The 17,218-nt window shown below is 50.5% G+C and overlaps 8 protein-coding genes across 8 annotated transcripts; 5 read left to right on the forward strand and 3 right to left on the reverse strand.

Annotated features, from left to right (window-relative positions):
- Positions 1-394: 394 nt before the first annotated feature.
- Positions 395-695, reverse strand: M431DRAFT_1820 (hypothetical protein; the record flags this gene model as incomplete). Its single annotated transcript, XM_024913138.1, has 2 exons — positions 395-469; positions 534-695. 2 exons carry the CDS (start codon positions 693-695, stop codon positions 395-397), a joined length of 237 nt encoding a protein of 78 aa, XP_024778858.1.
- A 2,242-nt stretch (positions 696-2,937) lies between these two features.
- Positions 2,938-5,045, forward strand: M431DRAFT_296201 (hypothetical protein). The gene is made up of 3 exons (XM_024914126.1): positions 2,938-3,345; positions 3,403-3,710; positions 3,775-5,045. The coding sequence occupies exons 1-3, from the start codon at positions 3,308-3,310 to the stop codon at positions 4,872-4,874; spliced, it is 1,446 nt and encodes a 481-aa protein (XP_024778859.1). The 5' UTR covers positions 2,938-3,307; the 3' UTR covers positions 4,875-5,045.
- Positions 5,046-5,318: 273 nt separating this feature from the next.
- M431DRAFT_107078 (hypothetical protein) lies at positions 5,319-6,180 on the forward strand (the record flags this gene model as incomplete). Its single annotated transcript, XM_024911635.1, has 2 exons — positions 5,319-5,444; positions 5,507-6,180. 2 exons carry the CDS (start codon positions 5,319-5,321, stop codon positions 6,152-6,154), a joined length of 774 nt encoding a protein of 257 aa, XP_024778860.1. The 3' UTR covers positions 6,155-6,180.
- A 1,929-nt stretch (positions 6,181-8,109) lies between these two features.
- Positions 8,110-9,157, forward strand: M431DRAFT_1823 (hypothetical protein; the record flags this gene model as incomplete). Its single annotated transcript, XM_024913142.1, has 4 exons — positions 8,110-8,143; positions 8,207-8,280; positions 8,344-8,421; positions 8,480-9,157. The coding sequence occupies 4 exons, from the start codon at positions 8,110-8,112 to the stop codon at positions 9,155-9,157; spliced, it is 864 nt and encodes a 287-aa protein (XP_024778861.1).
- Positions 9,158-9,337: 180 nt separating this feature from the next.
- On the reverse strand, positions 9,338-9,984 carry M431DRAFT_516315 (hypothetical protein). The gene is made up of 2 exons (XM_024920304.1): positions 9,437-9,984; positions 9,338-9,384 (listed from the first exon to the last, which is right to left on the reverse strand). Exons 1-2 carry the CDS (start codon positions 9,895-9,897, stop codon positions 9,366-9,368), a joined length of 480 nt encoding a protein of 159 aa, XP_024778862.1. The 5' UTR covers positions 9,898-9,984; the 3' UTR covers positions 9,338-9,365.
- Positions 9,985-10,960: 976 nt separating this feature from the next.
- M431DRAFT_504139 (hypothetical protein) lies at positions 10,961-13,430 on the reverse strand. Its single transcript, XM_024918422.1, has 5 exons — positions 12,782-13,430; positions 12,457-12,736; positions 12,168-12,379; positions 11,834-12,101; positions 10,961-11,778 (listed from the first exon to the last, which is right to left on the reverse strand). The coding sequence occupies exons 1-5, from the start codon at positions 12,967-12,969 to the stop codon at positions 11,110-11,112; spliced, it is 1,617 nt and encodes a 538-aa protein (XP_024778863.1). The 5' UTR covers positions 12,970-13,430; the 3' UTR covers positions 10,961-11,109.
- A 1,258-nt stretch (positions 13,431-14,688) lies between these two features.
- M431DRAFT_296229 (hypothetical protein) lies at positions 14,689-15,329 on the forward strand. The gene has a single exon (XM_024914128.1). The coding sequence runs from the start codon at positions 14,776-14,778 to the stop codon at positions 15,124-15,126; it is 351 nt and encodes a 116-aa protein (XP_024778864.1). The 5' UTR covers positions 14,689-14,775; the 3' UTR covers positions 15,127-15,329.
- M431DRAFT_107092 (hypothetical protein) lies at positions 15,148-17,092 on the forward strand (the record flags this gene model as incomplete). The annotated part of the gene is made up of 3 exons (XM_024911636.1): positions 15,148-15,405; positions 15,470-15,581; positions 15,642-17,092. Exons 1-3 carry the CDS (start codon positions 15,154-15,156, stop codon positions 17,090-17,092), a joined length of 1,815 nt encoding a protein of 604 aa, XP_024778865.1. The 5' UTR covers positions 15,148-15,153.
- Positions 17,093-17,218: the final 126 nt, after the last annotated feature.

The following is a 17,218-nucleotide window of genomic DNA, read 5'->3' on the forward strand; positions in this document are numbered from 1 at the left end:
AATGAAAACCTCGATGATATGTCCAATTGATTGAAACTAAAGCCCATGGCCCTTTGGCTTGCTCTAAAAGTGGGAAGCTTTAAGAGATTGCATTGCATTAGTATTGTTATGCTGTTGCTTTCCCCTTAACTGCATCCGGCGTTTGGAGTATTTTGCATGGCCAAGTCCCAGATAGGCAACTGAGTTACCAATAGTTATTGGAGGAGTTGATATCATAATAAGGTTATATTGACTGGCTGTCTAGGCTATCTCATAATCGAAGCGGCCTTATATATCCGGCAGAGTTTTCTAAGCAACTTAGAGAGCTGGCCCCCCTTATGTATTATATGATTGGTCTTTCGATTCAATGCGTGTCTATTGTGCTCGGATTGAGGCTGTAAGTTGGTTTGTAACATTATGAGCATGTAGTTACACCATTAAGAGCATCCTGATTGCAATCATTCAGATTGTTTGTGCATGGGCTGGATGTCTAATAGTACATTATTAGCAAAAGAATAAACCTTGATGAAAATTTGAACAGAGTATTTGCTTACAGGACAGTCCGAAAAGGTATCCGTTGGATTGCCATTGAAATCAAGCGAATGGCAGCTTCCGGCACCAAAGGCACCGCCAAAGAAGCATTTTCCTGGGCCTATCGCAAGGGCTGCAGGCGCAAACAGAATTGCTGCGGCAATGAGATTGATGTTGAACTGCATGTTGAAATTGTCGAAGAATATTGAGAATGTGTTGTCTTAAAACAAGAGTGGTGAGATGAATTGCTGTTTGGAACTGCAGCTTGGGCTCAGCTTCTTTATACTTCTTTTTCTTCACCAAAACTCCCTAGATATATATATAGCAACGAGATCAACACTCAATTGCCTTGATTGCTATACTACCCTCTAAATGCATAGCTTTGAAGTGTCGATCAGGTCTGAGTAAGCTTAACGTTACGTGAGTAAGGCTAATGTGAAGTTAATTTGGCGTAGTGTCATTGTTTCAAGATGTTGAAGAAAGGTAATCGTATTGCTGATCTACTGTAAATAGCATCACATCAATTGACTAGATGGGTGGCTCTTGATTACCATGTACTTTCCAGGTCGGGGAAAGAAGACTGATACGCATTTACCAGATTTACACATACAAGTTTTACCCTCCATTGCAAGCTTCCGTATTACGCTGCCCATTGGGCTGTCGCGCTAGCGTGGGCTACTTAACGATGAGGACAAATGCTGCTCTCTTTTTAGAATACGAGATTCAGTGTCAGCTATACTATACAGGTCCAGAAGATGCATCTCCAGGTCAGGTGCTGGCAAGACACCCATTTCAGAACAATCTGCTGGTCACAGACGGCAGCTGGGATCAACACCTTTTGCATCTCTGTAACTTGTTGTAGTGCTCCCCAGCCCTACGCCCCTCAGCTCTCTGACTTACAGTCTGACATGATCATTGGGGTACAGAAACAAGGCTGCCAGCTGAGGGCTAATTGGTAAACTTTTTGCCTTACTTAAAAATACCTATATTCCGTACTACGTGCGATAAATTTGGAATATAGTTTAAAGTGTAACTGAGCCTCCCCTTACGCCCTCTGAACCCGTGTATATTAGCAGGTCATGTTCAATGTTGTTGTTGTGCTGTGGCCGAGCTAACCTGCGCTATGCAAGGGCTTAGATGACATTAGGGGGCTCAGTTGTTCAACACAGCCATTCACTGGTACATGTAGCAATTGGTGCATTTTCTCAACCTGGAAAGTATGTAATAATCGCCCGTACAAAAGTTGGCGCTGATATGCCGCTTACCAGTCCGCCAGCTAATAAAGGACAAAAAGCAGTTCACGCACTTCGCACTCCATACTTCATATGTTGGCACGTTTTGCACCTAGCTCACCGACATTTTGGTATAAATCTCTGTCGCTGCCCACTTCCAGCATCTTGTCGTTGGCCGTGGCAAAACCCGGATTGTCACGGCATCCATTTCATTCGCCAAACATACCTGCTAGCTGGGCGCAATTTTTCAGATGTTGGTTCCAGTGCGGGCGGAGCTCAAATTCAGGGGAACCGTGGGGGAAGAAATCATACTCTGGTACTCCGTAGAAGGGGTGAGTATTTGTGATACTGCAACTCTGTAGATTGCGACACTGGGTATGACCGGATCCATTAGCCTACTCTAGTGTGCTGTTGGTCCTCAACGTTGAAGAAATTATTTCTTTGGCTGTTGTTGGCTCCATAGGTACCCGTGAATCGAACCATACATGCAGTAAATTACATCAAGGATGTCAAATAAAGCCTCACGCCGAAGCCGGTGGTAGTATCGCCAGGAAATTACCACCACCTAGATGATATGGAGAGAGATACCGATATCAATCACTGCCTCGCTCCTTCGCTTTCCCCATGGGCAATGAACCAATCCGAGGGTAAATTTCCTCTTCTAGAAAAAGAAAATACCGACCGGATGACTTTATGCTTTGCGATATGATGGCCGTGAACAGGGTAAGTTCACATTATCGATAACGCCATCCATGTGAGCTGTCAAGGGTTGGAAGGATTAGTAAAGCATCTTTACAACGAGGTAAATGGGAGTCGCTGAGCATTGATTGGTGAGTATACACGCAACTTCCCGAGCGATTGGGGGTTCTCAGAGTAGAAAGACACGAGAGCAGGTAAACAATTGAGTTGATGCCACCATTCTAGTCATTGCGGGAATATGTCCATGCTCATTGCTAGTTTTCAGACAAGACGGGGACAGGATTCTTCTGCCTTAACATAGTTGAGGCGATACTTGCTACTTGAATGTGTGGGTTTCTGGTTTTGAACATATCTATACCTGGTTTGTCGCTAATAAGTGGTAGATTCAACCAAGTCTACTAAACTAGACTGCTGTTCTCAAAACTTGTCTCACCCCGCATCGACTTAAAGGAGATCCAGATCCATCATGACAACAACTACAAATTGCAGCGTAAAATGACTAAAGTGAGACACTGCCCCAAACTAGTTTCACAAGCGCTCGGATTCGGTCGCCGCGGACAAAAAACCCAAGATGCCGTGAATCTAATTTAGGTGAGATGAGCTTAAAAATTGCCCGGACGCGATCTATCCGGATCAGCTGAGATGGCGCGCTTCTTGGCCCGCCGTATTCGTAATCGGAACGCCTTGGCCAGACGCCATACAAACAAACAAACACCACGCCTGAACTGAAGATATCTCACACAAGCTTTCATCGCACCATTGTGATGAGCAATTAACAAAGAAAACTCACCTGATTCTCAACGATAGAGTGGCGTCACAGCATCTTGATCCATGCAATAGGTTTCTCTATCGACGCACGTGCAAACATGACGGGGACAAACCCCAAATATGACTTTGGCGGGCCGTAAGTTCGATGACAAAATCAAGAGCGCGAAAGCCGCCTTTCTAACGCGTTATCCAGGCTAGGCACTTCTGCTATTGTCTTTGGCCTCCCCGTGCTGCTCTACTTCTTCTACTTCACTTGCAACGATGTTGCCGGCTGTCCCGCGCCGGCCCTCCTGGAGCCTCGCTCCCTCACTGTCGCAGAGCTGAGAAGCCAGATCCCATGGCCTGAGGATGGCATCTGGGGCTTTGCCAGCTGGAAGGTCAGCGGCTGGGTTGCAGCTTATTACCTGCTTAGTCTGGTGCTCTATCGAGTGCTTCCTGGACAGGAGATTTACGGCACGAAGCTGAGAGAATCAGGCCGGCCGCTCAAGTACAAGCTAAATGGTACGCAAGGCGGATGTGAAAGAGATAGACGCTGGAGAAGAGACGCAATGCTAACAATCGATAGCGTTTTCTTCCACGCTCGTCCAGCTGGCTGCATGTGCTGTAGGAACTGGTCTGCATGGCGCTGATTTCGCCGTCTGGACCTTTATCGACGAAAACTACTTGCAGATTTACACAGCCAATCTCATCCTCGCAATCGCAATCTCAGTGTTTGTGTATGTACGAAGCTTCAGCGTCAAGCCAGGCAACCCTCAATTGAGGGAACTCGCCCAAGGAGGCCACACTGGCAGTATCATGTACGACTTCTTCATTGGGCGTGAGCTGAACCCTCGTATCACGCTTCCCCTTTTCGGAGAGATTGATCTCAAAGTCTGGCTTGAAATGCGGCCAGGCCTGACTGGTTGGATTCTGCTCGACCTTGCCTTTGTTGCGAAACAGTATCGCACTTACGGATACGTGTCCGACAGCATCCTCTTCATTGCCGCTGTGCAGAGTTACTACGTCCTCGAAGGCCAATATGCTGAATCGGGAATCCTCGGCATGATGGACACCATCACAGATGGGCTGGGATACATGCTCACCTTTGGAGACATTGTTTGGGTGCCGTTTTTGTACTCTACCCAGACGCGTTACCTCTCCGTCTTCCCCTTGCAGCTAGGCTGGGCGGGAATTGCCGCCGTGTCCGCCGTATTCATTGTGGGAGTGTACATATTCCGCGCCTCTAACTCGCAGAAACGCATATTTCGCACGCAGCCGGATCACCCCAGCGTCAAGGGCATGTCGTATATCCAGACCAAGCGAGGCACAAGACTTCTCGCCGATGGCTGGTGGGGAGTATCGCGCCACATCAATTACTTTGGAGATTGGCTTCAGGCTTCGCCTTTTAGTCTTCCTACCGGCGTGGCAGGATACTTGATTCTCCCAGCTGGGACCGTTACCACTGCAGGTGTGGGCGTTGCTACGATGCTGGATGGCCGAGAGGTAGTTCAGGGTGCGGCAAGGGGCTGGGGTATGGTTTACACGTACTTGTACGTCGTGTACTTTGCTACGTTGTTGATACATCGCGAGAGACGGGATGACGTTGCGTGTGCTGAAAAGTATGGCAAGGACTGGGACAAGTACAAGAAGACTGTGAGATGGAGAATTTTGCCTGGTATTTACTGAGATTTGGGGAAGCCACATAAATACATACTATCATTGGCTTTCTTTACCTTTGCGACAGATGCTCTGATATTGGCGCACCTGTTGCTCCTTTATAGCAGTGTTCATCAGAGTTGGCCAGCATTCACCACGATCCGCCACTTTGAACATATAGTTCAGTTCTCATGACAACCCTCTTGGTATATGAGACAAGATTTGCGCCTCTTTGCCGGTGCTCAAAGTTTACTTTGTTATTGTTTCTTATCTGGGCCTCTATATAAACATCGGCGTGCCCATCATGTGCCCGCAGCTCTTTCGTGAATACACAACATTGACCTTTCCATTCTCATTCTGCCAAAAAGACTCATGGATCCCAAGCTGTTAGCAATAGCCAGTGCCTTGGTCTTATACCTTATAAGCCGACTTATATATACACTCACGAGCAAAATATCACATTGTCCCAAGATGATGCGTGATCCTGACTACGTCAGGTTGGATCCTCCATTGATCCCGGGGCTCCGCCGGAAGCAAAGACCGGATAACTGGCCAGAAAAGACAGACATTGTCTGGAAGAAATTCGTTGCCCCACAGGATGTAAGTTGACCATCCATCTGAGACATGGCTATTATTACCCTATACTGATATATTCTAAATAGGTTCTTGACAAATCAAGTCCCGTCACAGCCTCAAAAGCTGGCATTCTAAATCTTCCTACGGAACTCGTACTACAAATCTTCTCCCACACGAGCCAAGAGAGCGGCATCTGCCTGGCTCTCACCTGCAAGAGCCTTCTCGTGGCTTCAACACTCGCCAATCTCCAGCGGCCAACTTTGCCTCCGGAGAACCGAATTCCCTTTTCGGATTACGAGGGTGCAATTCTCCATCCCGGTCATCGTCATCCGGAGCATCTCTCACGAAGAGCAGTGATCACGTTTGCCTTCCTCGTCCACCCCCTTGATGACAGACTGAGACGGTCACAATCGATTAAATTCTGCCAAGATTGCCTTCGCTATCGGCCGACGGAACCTAGCTGGTGGGCAGGCAAGGGCGCACCATGCCCCGGAAAGGTAGCAATCGGAAGACACTGGGCGCTCGTTGTCGAGCATTGGCAATATGGGCTGATGCTTCAATGCCCGGAGTGTTGGTATTCCGATCACAAGACAGGTTGTGAAGGATGCCGGAAGAGAAAAGATGGAGCAGTCAGAAATGCTCCAGTAGAGAATTTGGTGCACGGACAAGGGTCATTGAGATCTGAGCACATACTCGCACGCATATATCACAAATTTACGAGAGCCAGTACATAGAACGACCCATGTAGCTTTTAATCTGTTCAACTCACCCATAGTCCTTCTTCAATACAATACACAATTTTTACATATTCATAGGAATCCCAACATTGTTATCCATCTCAGGAAATAGAGGATGAAGCAAAAAAGTCACAAATTGATCTATCCCCATTGCCAAGAACAAGCGTTCCCCCACGAAGAGAAGACAGAGAAGTCAGCCATGGCGAAAGCATAGACACATCAATAAATGCAGCTGACGCTTCTCCACCGCTTGGAACCGGAAGGCCATGAACCGAGCACGGCCAGAATAAGCTTAGGAGATGCTTGTTTCCTCTTCCTAGGCCAAGTAAGCTTGAATGCATCGACGCAAAACGGCCCAATAAAGAAGGAGAGCGGATGCGGGGATCGGAAGCATCAGCAGCCAGCGACTCCCTGCATATTGAAATCGATAATAATTACGTCGATACAATATTGGATCATGGCGATGCTGAGGCTGAGGCTGAGGCTAAGTCCAATTGACCCCATGCTCAAGCGCACCGACAACCCGAAACCTGAAGCAATGGCGCGTTTGGAGCTCTAAAACACGGAGCATTTCGTTGTCCAGATTTCCCATCTTACACTAAGAAAAACCCCCGGCTCGGGCAATACTTGTTCCTCTCCCGCGATGCTGAAACGAAGCCCCAAGAAAAAGAAACCCGATCGTCAAACAGGGGCGATTTCAGCGTGAAACTCGTTCCGCGTGTGTCGAAGTTTTGGCCTTGAAAAATGCCACCGTCTGTGCTGGGCGCGTGGATGCCCCCAATCATGAGCTGATGAAGAGAGAATCAGCGGCAGTACGGCAGAAAGGGGACAAATCAGCGATGTCATGGAGTAACAGAAATGTTCAATAATATCCACGGAATCAATATTGGCGGCGATTATTATCATTTGACAAATTGCTCGTGCAGGATGCATTTGCTTCTGGCTTGTGACCCGGAACTCGGGCGCATTGACACATCCCAAATTGGCAATTTTGATGCTCAAATTCATCCGGACATGCCAGCGTCGATCTGGACGCACTCAATCGAGGCCTGTATCTCGTGTATACCGAATCACATGAAACCTCTTTGTTTTCCACAGCTCTCGCGACATGTCAATTGAAACACCACAACGTCTATTTCGACCTCTGTTTCCTCCCCTTGCCTCATTAAACTCACATCTCCAAAACATCCATCACTAACATGTGAAGAATAAAAATGCCACTATTCCAGAAACTAACCCCACCAGCCGATCGCCGCAAAACATTAGGCGCATGAACTTTGGAAACCCCATTGTCGCAGAAATCAGCGCCTCCCGAAAACACCCCCTTGTCTCCATGTCTTCTCCCCCCACACTCTACATCTCTTTACGCCTCTCTCAACGGATCCCCCTGGGAGAAGCGCATAGACGCAGCAGAATGCGATCAAACGTTGCCTGGTTTCGAGACCTCCGCCCCCTTGTTTGGAGCGCCGCCCGCCCTGGAGTCTATCCGAGTCCGTGTCAAGCATAAGCGTCCGTGTCAGTGAGAGAGCATCTTTCGCCCGGCGCCTCGGCCAGATTTCGCCAGGGCAGGGGAAGTTGAGACGCTGAATCGAGCTGGTTAGTTTTAGTCTCGCGAAACAAAAAGGTAAAAAAATAAATAATTAATACAAACGGAAGGGGAGTTGCTTTGCGATCCATCCTGTATAAGAGGAGCCATGAGTCCGGCCTGATACAGACTTCCTTCCTTTTCTTCCCCATCACCAACTTCCACCTTCACCTTTTCCTTCAACCTTCACTTTCAAGGCCCGGTGCCACTTTCCCAACCTTCCTTTCTTTCAGAGTCCCGACCTGGTGTCGCTTGCTTCGTTTTTTCTTTACGATTCAAAACAACTCTCTCTTTTTTTGGAACTTTCCACCACTATCTTTATTTTTACACAACAAACACAAAAACATCATTACAAAACACCGCCAAAATGGTTCGCTTGTCTGTTGCCGCTCTCTTCACTTGTAAGTTGGATATCAGCTCCTCTTCTGCCTTCGAGGGTCCGCTTTTCTAATATCTCTCTCTAGACACTCTTTCTGTCTACGCCCTCGGCGACCCTGCTGGTGCCAAGAACGTCGGAAATGGTAACGGTGGTCAATTTGTACGCTCCAAATCTCTCCTCACGAATCTTCCACAAGTTCAATATAACTGACTTCGACTCCAGATTGGCGGCGAGTGCCTGTCCAGCAAGGACTGTGCTTCGACCTGCTGTGCCTTCATAAGCGGCGGTGGTGTTTGCTCTGTAAGTTATCAATGCTCTCCTCTCCTCTTCTAGTCCAGGACTAACCTTTGCATTCAAGGGTATTGGTGCCCAGTTCCAGGCTGGGAAATCGGGTTGTGGTTTTGGTGATGGTGGTGCTCCTCCTTCTCAGCCCAGCGGTGGCGACTCCAGCTCTGCTGCCCCGGCTGCTTCCCCTGCTGCTGCCCCTGCTGGCTTCGACGCTTCCGTCGGTGATCCCAATGGTGCCAAGAACCTCGGCAACGGCGCGGGCCAACAGTTCATCACTGGTGCTTGTCTTAGCAACGCTGACTGTGCTTCCGGATGCTGTGCTGCTCTCAACGGTGGTGCCGTCTGCTCTGGCGTCGGTGCTCAGTTCCAGAACGGCAAGCAAGGCTGCGGCTTCAGCAGCAGCGGCGGTTCCTCTTCTGCTGCCCCTGCCGCCCCTGCCGCCCCTGCCGGTGATGCCAACAACGCTGCTGCTCCTCCTGCTTCTTCTGCTGCTCCCGCTGGTTTCAACGCCGCCGTTGGTGATCCCGCCGGTGCCAAGAACCTCGGAAACGGCGCGGGCGCGCAGTTCATTACTGGAGCTTGCCTCAGCAACGCCGACTGCGCTTCTGGATGCTGCGCTGCTCTCAACGGTGGTGCCGTCTGCTCTGGTGTTGGCGCTCAGTTCCAGAACGGCAAGCAGGGCTGTGGCTTCTCCGCTGCCAAGCGCAGTGTTGAGCGCTCTCGCATTGCCCGCCGCTTCCGTGCTTAAGCTATGACAACCCGGTGGTATTGGTATCAAACGGTGGCTGGGATTGAGACAAAATCGATAGTCATTATCTACCTAATTCTTCCACTGTACGACTAGACCTTAATAGATATTCACTATCATTATAACTATGGACACTCTCATTGTGACTATGTCGTTGTGAATAGTAGATGCTATGAATAAGGACATTATACTTGGACTATGGAGATGCTTAATGCAAGTGAGGATTCCTGAAACTGGTCAGTATCATACGATATGTTCATCTAATGGGGATTGCCTTACTTCATCATTTCCTCCGAGTAGGGTCCCTCTCCAGTTGCAGCCTGGATCATCATCACAAAGTGACTCCTGCAGCTGTACAGCTTGAAAGTGTCCACAAGCCCCTCGTCGTCAAAAGTGGCAACGAGCGTCTCGGGAAAGTCCTCCAGCACCTTGCTGTGTACGTTGTACCGGTTCTCCATCTCGAGAAAAACACGCGAGTCTTGCTCGTTGATTTGTTGGGAAACGACTTTTCGTTTCTCCAGGTACTGGTCCTTCATCATTTCCCGGAGAGTGGAAACGATGGCCTGGCGGTTGAGGTCGGGGTCTTTGGCTTCTCGCATGCTCTTGAGGAAGACGGTGCAGTTGTTGGAGAAGAGGGAGGCGAACTTCTCGAGGTCTGCGTCTGAGGAGTCGGGGCGGAGGGATTCGTATTGGGAGTAGAGTGTGTTGAGGCGGTTTTCGAGGACAGTTGCGGAAGGCATGTTGAAGATGATTGTTGTATAAGACTATAAGGGTTGTAAGGATGGAGCTTGTCTTATCACTGATCTAGTGGTCAAGGTAGAGTAAGGTATATTGGGTTGTTGAATTCGTTGATTGATAGAGACTATTAGTGTGGGCAACATAGGGGAAACCTCCCCTATATATATTTCGACTTCACCAACTCGTGGAATTGGGTTACTAGTTGGATATCATTAGAAAGACCCTGGAAATTGGTTTCGCTGAGGTTCGCGGCCAAAGTTACTTTGAGCCACCGAATCAGATGTTGCTGATTTTCGCCAAATCTAGACATTGCTGAATTTTCGCTTGCAAAGGGGTAATCGCCTCCTCTATCGTGTCAGCATGGACTTGATGCTTCGAGGACTTTGTCTCTTCATCACACAAACTCCGCTCCTCGCCCATTAGGTAATTCACAGTAATCCATCTTCTTCCTGATCATCTAAGCGCAACTCAGGACAATCCAAACACCGAGGCTGCAAGGGTTCAAGTTAGAAGCAATAGGATCAATGCTTCTTCGCGAAAAAAACCCACTTCCAATGCATCCCATGATGTAAGTCGGGACAACTTTTTTCGGGCGGCGCGCGCGCTTCATCTAACGGGATAGTGAAATCTCCGCAGCTTTATTTCCGCATATCATCTCTCTTCGAGGTAAGGTAGTACTCCGTAGTATTTTACTCGAATGTCTCAGTTTGTAAGTCTGTATACAACCCTGATTCTGGATGGGGGAATCTTTACGCAATCACATGGGCAAATCATGTGTGGGATCTGCACCGGTTTTGGGCTACTTGGAGCGAGCTGAAGCTTAGCAAAGAATTGGAAATGCGGTGCCTTGTTTACGTGTAATTAATTGATCGGGATATACCCGCTGAGCTCCGCTAAAAACCCGTCAAGATGAAACCCTTTGGGTCTGCTTATTTAAGAGTTACACATCACGATGGTTGCATTTATTTGCATTGAAATCATCTGATAATATAAATGTTACTTTGGATAGTGTTGCCTGAATAAATGCTGCAGGTTGAGTGTAATGAGGGATTAGCCCCTGAAGTAAACCATATGGCCTCTAGGAATACCACCAATGTATTATATGAACTGACATCTTCTGGGAAGCTTGGTCATGAACAAATATTGACTAAATTTGGCTGTAAATGCAATAATAAACTCCCCTATGACACAGATATATCTCTCATAGCATCCACCTACCCCCAGCGCTCAATAAATTCGTCTCTCTTCTCGCTCTTGCGATCCCTTCGTTGACCCTCGACGGCCGCCAGCCTGTCCTTTACGCCCTCCACCTCTGCCGCCAAAACAGTAATGGAGCCGGAAATCTCTGGATCGACCAGCCTGGGGTCATTAAACGGGCTCTCTGCCAACACGCTGTCCCGCAGCAGCTGAATGGCTAGTCTCGTGTCGTTTAGCTGCGCCAGGGCGCCCATCTCAAACGTCTCCTGCGCATTCCGGGCAATCTCGTCGTACTTGTTCCATCTCTCATCGAAAATCTTGGACAAGCCCACCATCTTCGCCCTGACATCGGCCTCCTCGGAAACGGATGACGGGATCGACAGGGTGTACATGAGGGTATCGAGCGGGGGCTCGTCGACGACGCCAGACGACCTTCGGCGGTGCTGAGAGCCAACAGTGTTGGAGCGCTTCCGCGCAGGTGTTCCAGATTTGCTCGGTGAAGTCGGGAAGATGGATACGGGCGCGGATGACGACGACTGCTTCACGGGCGGCAGGATCTCAACAGCCATCTCCGTCTTGGCAGTGGTGATGAGTGCTGCTGCGGCAGCTTGGTGCGACAGATGGGTCTCGATGCGTCCTTGGATTCGATCCAGGCGGCCCATTAGATAATCGAGACATTTATCAATCTTTGATCTTATTAGAGACCAATCCAAGCAATGGAGAGCTGTCTCTGATACTCACATAGGCCAAGGCATTGGATGTGCGCATCGCACTTTGGCCGCCCTCCGTGGAGACCGTCTGCAGCGCCGGCTCGAGGTACTGCTGCTCCACAGATATCTGAGCAACGGAAAGTATTTCCGAGTGCAACGACTCGACCTCGGCTTCGAGCGCCTTGACCTCGTCGTCCGTCGTAGGTTTGACACGCCCCGAGCGCTCAGCTTCCACAAGCGTCTCCATGTAGGTGGTGTCCAGTTTGGCTCGGACTGTCTCAACCGTAATCTTGACCAGGCTAATACAGCTCGGCGGTTAGCAAACAGAGGCTGCTACTACACGTAGGTACGAGAGGGCAGCTAACCGCGAGCAGATTTCACGCAGCTTGTCAATCTTGGACGTCTCATCCGGATCGGGCTGCTCCAGCTCCCAGCCCAGCTTCTGCAGGTTGGCTAGGATCTTGTCATCTCCCCGGAATATCTCGCCCAGGGTGCCCTTGAGGTTGGATCCGGCCTGGGTGCCTTGCTCCTCGAGGTCAGAGATGCGGAAAGCAAGGCTCTGCGAAGCTGCCTCTACCTAGACATGCATGTCAGCGAGCCTGTAACCTCTGATACAGCCCCCCTCCCCCTTCGTATAGCGTCTGGCCATGTTACCTCTGCGGCAACCCGCTGCCGTTCCGACTCGGATTTGCTTTGCCTATCCAGGTCAAGATCCCGTCTTCGGGCATCATTTTCAGCACGCTTCCTGACAAGACGCGACAGCGCATCCTGCTGGTGGCGAAGAGTCTCGCTCTGTTTCGTGATGCTCTCGGTGGACCTCCTCAGCTCCTCAATGGCCACCTTGATATCGTCCTCGGTGACGCTCTGCACCTCGGATAGGTCATGGAGGTTGGCCAGAATGTCGACCTGGCCGTTCCTGTCTAGCAACGAGTATCTACACAATCAGCGGCTGATGTGCAACCGGCGCCTGCATACTCACATTGCCAGCTCATCAGGGCTCAGTAGGTTGTCCGTCGTGAGATGCAAACTCGCCCACTCAGCCAATGCGGCGCCGTAGTGATCGTGCCTAAGATGCTGTTGCACCTCGTCCCTGCGAACCTGGACGCCGTACGTGCGGGCAGCCTTGAGCAAAAGGGCCTCGGCATGCACCCTGGTCTCGAGATCCATTTTGAGCCTGTGGTTGAGCGAGGTGGCGTTTCCAGAAAGCCCGATTTCGGGGAGTCGGTCGTACAAGAGCTGCGTGGGTGAGGGGAAGTCGGGTTCTGTTCGATGCTGTGATGTTTCCCAAACCTCCACGCCTTATTCCACCGTTGTTGCTAATGATTCACAGATTTCGTAGGTGACACGGGGAGATGCCTTGCTTTTTGTTCATTTCACCCCTGGATGATGGAAGAGCTCACAATGCTCGATGCTCTCCCCGTAAGAGGGGCAGACTGACTGACTCTCTCCCCAGGCTGCTGCTGTTGGCGCTGAGAAGCGGTGCAACCCCTGAAGCTGCGAGTGATGGAGATTGAGGAATTGACCAATTCGTATTCGCGTATCGTATCTAGATGACTGGTGTAGGATTGATGCACATGTATACCTAGTAGGTAGGTAGTTGTAGAGAGCAACAATTGCCCAGGTGTTTGTACCTGAGCTGAGCTGAGCTGTCTTGGGTCGCACCAGCATTCATAAGGTTGGGTCTCAATTCGGGATAATCGTGGATCATTGCGGCCCCTGTAAAGCCACGCTGCCACACGCCTAGCAGCCCCTGTAAGCAGCATGCCAATGCGCCACTGCCGCCTGACAGGTGCCCGGCATTACGATGGGCCGCCATCCATGTCTCGAGCCGCATCTTCATGCAATCAAGTCGGCTTCGATATTAATTGTTAATCTATCTGGCCCTGATCAAACGCGCACAAGCCATGTGCATGTAGCAAACAGCCAGGGTGATGCAACTTTACCACGTCATGTCGAGTGCTGAGCCCATCGAAAATTCTCCGACCAGTCGAGGAAGCACATGAACTACATATATAGGCATGATGGACTCCATGTCTAGAGACTTCCAAGCGCCTTGTTCTCCTTGTCCAACGTCTTGCAGCACCGACGCTGTGGCCCAGGAAGCTTTTGCACCACTCTGTACGGCACGGGCTGGCTGTTGTCGGCTTCGAAACAGCGATGGACTCTTGTAAGAATTGCGACGCTCCAAGGCTAACGTCCCGGATGCCCTCTTGGCCGAGTAAAACAGGATCCGTGAGCGGCGGATCGCCCCGGGACGGCAATGGATAGAGCTTGCGAGTCTCCTCCAATTTGTGTTCCTGGACTAGATACCGATCATGATGCTATATCGAGCAGCTCTAGTTTTGCGCCATGTGCCACGGCATCTCCAACGGGAGGGACGGTGCCGCCTTTTGGCCAGAGGTCCTCTCTAGTCTGCGTTGCTGCATGCATATAGACAGACAGACCAGACTCTTCTGTCTATACTCAGGCAAGGCACCTTGCATTGACCAACAATCTCGTTATCGAGTTTGGTTGCTGGACAATTCTATCCATGGCTGCTGCTCTATATAAGCAGATGAAGGATGCAGAGATGAGTGGAAGTGAAGCCGTAAATGCGCATCTATTGAATCTCGGCCCGTATCCCGGTGGACCAAGTCTCCGGACGTGGGACACATGTCTCAACCCTCGGCCGCCTACAGGGAAGCCGGTCCGCGAATCTATCAGACGGCAACGAAGTCTTGTCGATTTACCAGCGCGGTTCGTCGCCGTTCATCTGACGTCTCTCAACGCGGTAGGCCTTGCGGAAAGGCACAGCGCCTGACGACGGATATGACCAGCGAGCAACGGCCTCGATCATATTTGTTCGGATGGATATGTGACTTGAAGCTGTAGGATGTCTGGCTACGTTATGTATTCTGCAGAAATGCGCCCAAGTCCAAATATCGAGCTCCTCCCTTCACCCAGCCACGATGATGGTGTGACTAGCTGTGATGCATGGATCGATATACGTGGTCCAGGTTCTCTTCTTCACCATACTTGTCCCTGGACATCCCCCATTCACCAATACATCTTGGCCTGTCATTGATGGGTGTAGCACAATGTATCCTTGTATCAAGTGTCAGTGTCAATGAAGGGCAAGTCGGAAGTAGCTCCGTCTTGACCGCCTGCCATCAGCTGTCCGAAGAGCACTGCCCAACCCGACAGCTGGTCGGAGAAAAAGAGAGTCAGAGACCGAAACAGTTTCAGTTCCAGTTCCAATTCTCTCCGATTCGGCACAAGAATTCCATTATCGGAAATTCCAGGGTGCCGCAATTTCGCATCCTCTCGCACAAGAGCTGCAACTGAACTGCACTGCGCAAAATCCCCCAAGACATGGCCGAATCCAGCATCTGGCGGCTTCGCTGGAACAGGGCCATTGCTCAGGGGGCCGGATACCTGCTTGTCGCCATCATCTGCCTGGCGAGCGAGCTGCTGATTTGGGTCCTGAGCCGGACGCTGGCGGCGGCGAGGCTGGAGTTCTTCTCGACCATTGTGGGCATGGCGGTGCTTTTTGCGTTGAGCACGGCGAGCTGGGTGATGTGGAAGAAGACGGACGACTTCTATCGGAGGTGGCTCAAGACAAGGGTTGGTGACGCCGTGGTGGTTTGCGTTTGCTTGGTTGTTGTTTTTCCATGCTGATTCACTGCAGGTTGACTTTATCAATGCTCACCTCGGGGTGGGATTCTCGGTTCCCATGATTATGCTGGATCAGGATGAGATGCTCAATGGCGGCGAGATTGGGCGCGTCATTTGCTCATTCAGTAAATCAAAACCTGTTCTAATCTCTACATGGCAAATGCTGACTTTTCCCCTCGCTCTAGTTGCAACCAACATCGTCTCTTGGGTGGCAGTATTCCTCCTCTCCGTGGTGGCAATTGGTGGAGTTGCAAAACTAACCTCGCAGTCGCCCTCAAGGAAAGGCTCAATTTGCTCCAAGAAAAGTATTGCCCCGTCGTCAACAGATGACAGGGTCAGCTCAACCGAGTTTGAATATGATGCTGAAATCAAGAGAACAAGATGCAGCCAAGGTGGTTCCTCCTCGTCTAGCCCCCAGGCTTCAGACACTGAGAAACAAACCCCCGCTCCAGATCAAGAGACCTCAAACAATGAGCACCCCGAGCCATGTTATCATGACGAATCTTCTTCCTGGGGCTTTTTTACAAGACACTTCCCAATCCTACTGTCGTTGACGCTCGGCTTCCTCGTCGGCATACCGCTTACGATTACCATGCACGAGGAGCGTTTCTTCGATAGCTTCACACTATGGTTCATCTGGATATCCTCTGTCAGGTCCCAACGGGCTTTCAAGAAATCTCAAATATGCACCTTTTCCACCACCCTGAAGCGAGGCTTGGCGACACTGATGAACCCCGTCCTGCTAACCACCTTGTTCATGACGGGATACACACGAGCAAAGGCTTCTATTCTAGGACCAGGAGGCCTTGCCAGGACTTTGAAAAAGTTTAGTGGAGGCAGTCCTCTCTATGCGCTTTGGACAGCTGCCATCAGCAACACACCTCTACCTAACAACCCTTCAGGCTGGTACGGCGCGGGCGACGCTGCCCTCTCCATACTCGAGTGCGGCATCCTCGTCTGGGGCTTCAAGCTCTCAGAATGCCGTCGCCAGATTTTCAGCACTGCCGGCCTTCTCGCCATCATACTCTGCACCATTGCCGCAGCGGCAAACACGTTTCTCTCCGTTCTCGTCAGCCGTGCCATAGGCCTTCGCGCTTCTGAGGCGCTCAGCTTCGCCGCTCGCAGCACAACTCTGGCCTTAGCGAAGCCTGCCACGGAGGCCATTGGGGGGAACAGTCCCGTGAATGCAATGCTCGTGGTGAGTAACGGCATACTGGGACAGCTCGTATACCCCTTTATCCTAGACAAGCTAGGCGTAAGCAACCAGGACGGCGATATTGTAGTCGCCACAGACACTCAAGACTCAGCGACAGATGAATCGACACCCATACAAACACTTTCCAGTCGCAACCCCATCTCTTCCAGCATTGACAGCAGCTCCGATCCCGTCCCCTTCCCCCTAATTCCCAAGTCATGGCATCAAAATATCTCAACAGCCGATAGCCCCGTCACCGTTGCTGCGGGCATTGCCATTGGCATCAATGGCGCCGCCATGGGCGTGTCCTACCTCTACGAAACAAGAAGCCGTGCAGCGCCATACGCAGCCCTCTCCATGATGGTCTTTGGCGTCATGACGGTGGTATTTACCACTGTGGAGCCATTCAAGAGCACGCTCATCAGCCTGGCGAGCCGGTGACAATGGACGAAAGTCCTTTTTCTAAGGTACGCTACGGGAAAAGGCTTTTTGGGAGAGATCTTGTTCAGGATACCGTTTTACACAGGCTTGAAAGGGGCGAGGGAACAAAATTGAACCATGTCGAAG

Source organism: Trichoderma harzianum, assembly GCF_003025095.1.
Source record: "Trichoderma harzianum CBS 226.95 unplaced genomic scaffold M431scaffold_2, whole genome shotgun sequence".
Lineage (NCBI taxonomy): Eukaryota > Fungi > Ascomycota > Sordariomycetes > Hypocreales > Hypocreaceae > Trichoderma > Trichoderma harzianum.

Excerpts from the sequence above, each read along its gene's own strand:
- M431DRAFT_296201 (XM_024914126.1), top strand. The coding sequence starts at position 3,308 with ATGACGGGGACAAACCCCAAATATGACTTTGGCGGGCC. Across the intron at positions 3,346-3,402 it reads AAATATGACTTTGGCGGGCC|GCTAGGCACTTCTGCTATTG; the intron begins GTAAGTTCGATG and ends CGCGTTATCCAG. Across the intron at positions 3,711-3,774 it reads GCTCAAGTACAAGCTAAATG|CGTTTTCTTCCACGCTCGTC; the intron begins GTACGCAAGGCG and ends AACAATCGATAG.
- M431DRAFT_516315 (XM_024920304.1), bottom strand. The coding sequence starts at position 9,897 with ATGCCTTCCGCAACTGTCCTCGAAAACCGCCTCAACACACTCTACTCC.
- M431DRAFT_504139 (XM_024918422.1), bottom strand. The coding sequence starts at position 12,969 with ATGGATCTCGAGACCAGGGTGCATGCCGAGGCCCTTTTGCTCAAGGCT. Across the intron at positions 12,737-12,781 it reads AGCCCTGATGAGCTGGCAAT|ATACTCGTTGCTAGACAGGA; the intron begins GTGAGTATGCAG and ends CTGATTGTGTAG. Across the intron at positions 11,779-11,833 it reads CATCCAATGCCTTGGCCTAT|ATTGATAAATGTCTCGATTA; the intron begins GTGAGTATCAGA and ends ATAAGATCAAAG.
- M431DRAFT_296229 (XM_024914128.1), top strand. The coding sequence starts at position 14,776 with ATGGATCGATATACGTGGTCCAGGTTCTCTTCTTCACCATACTTGTCC.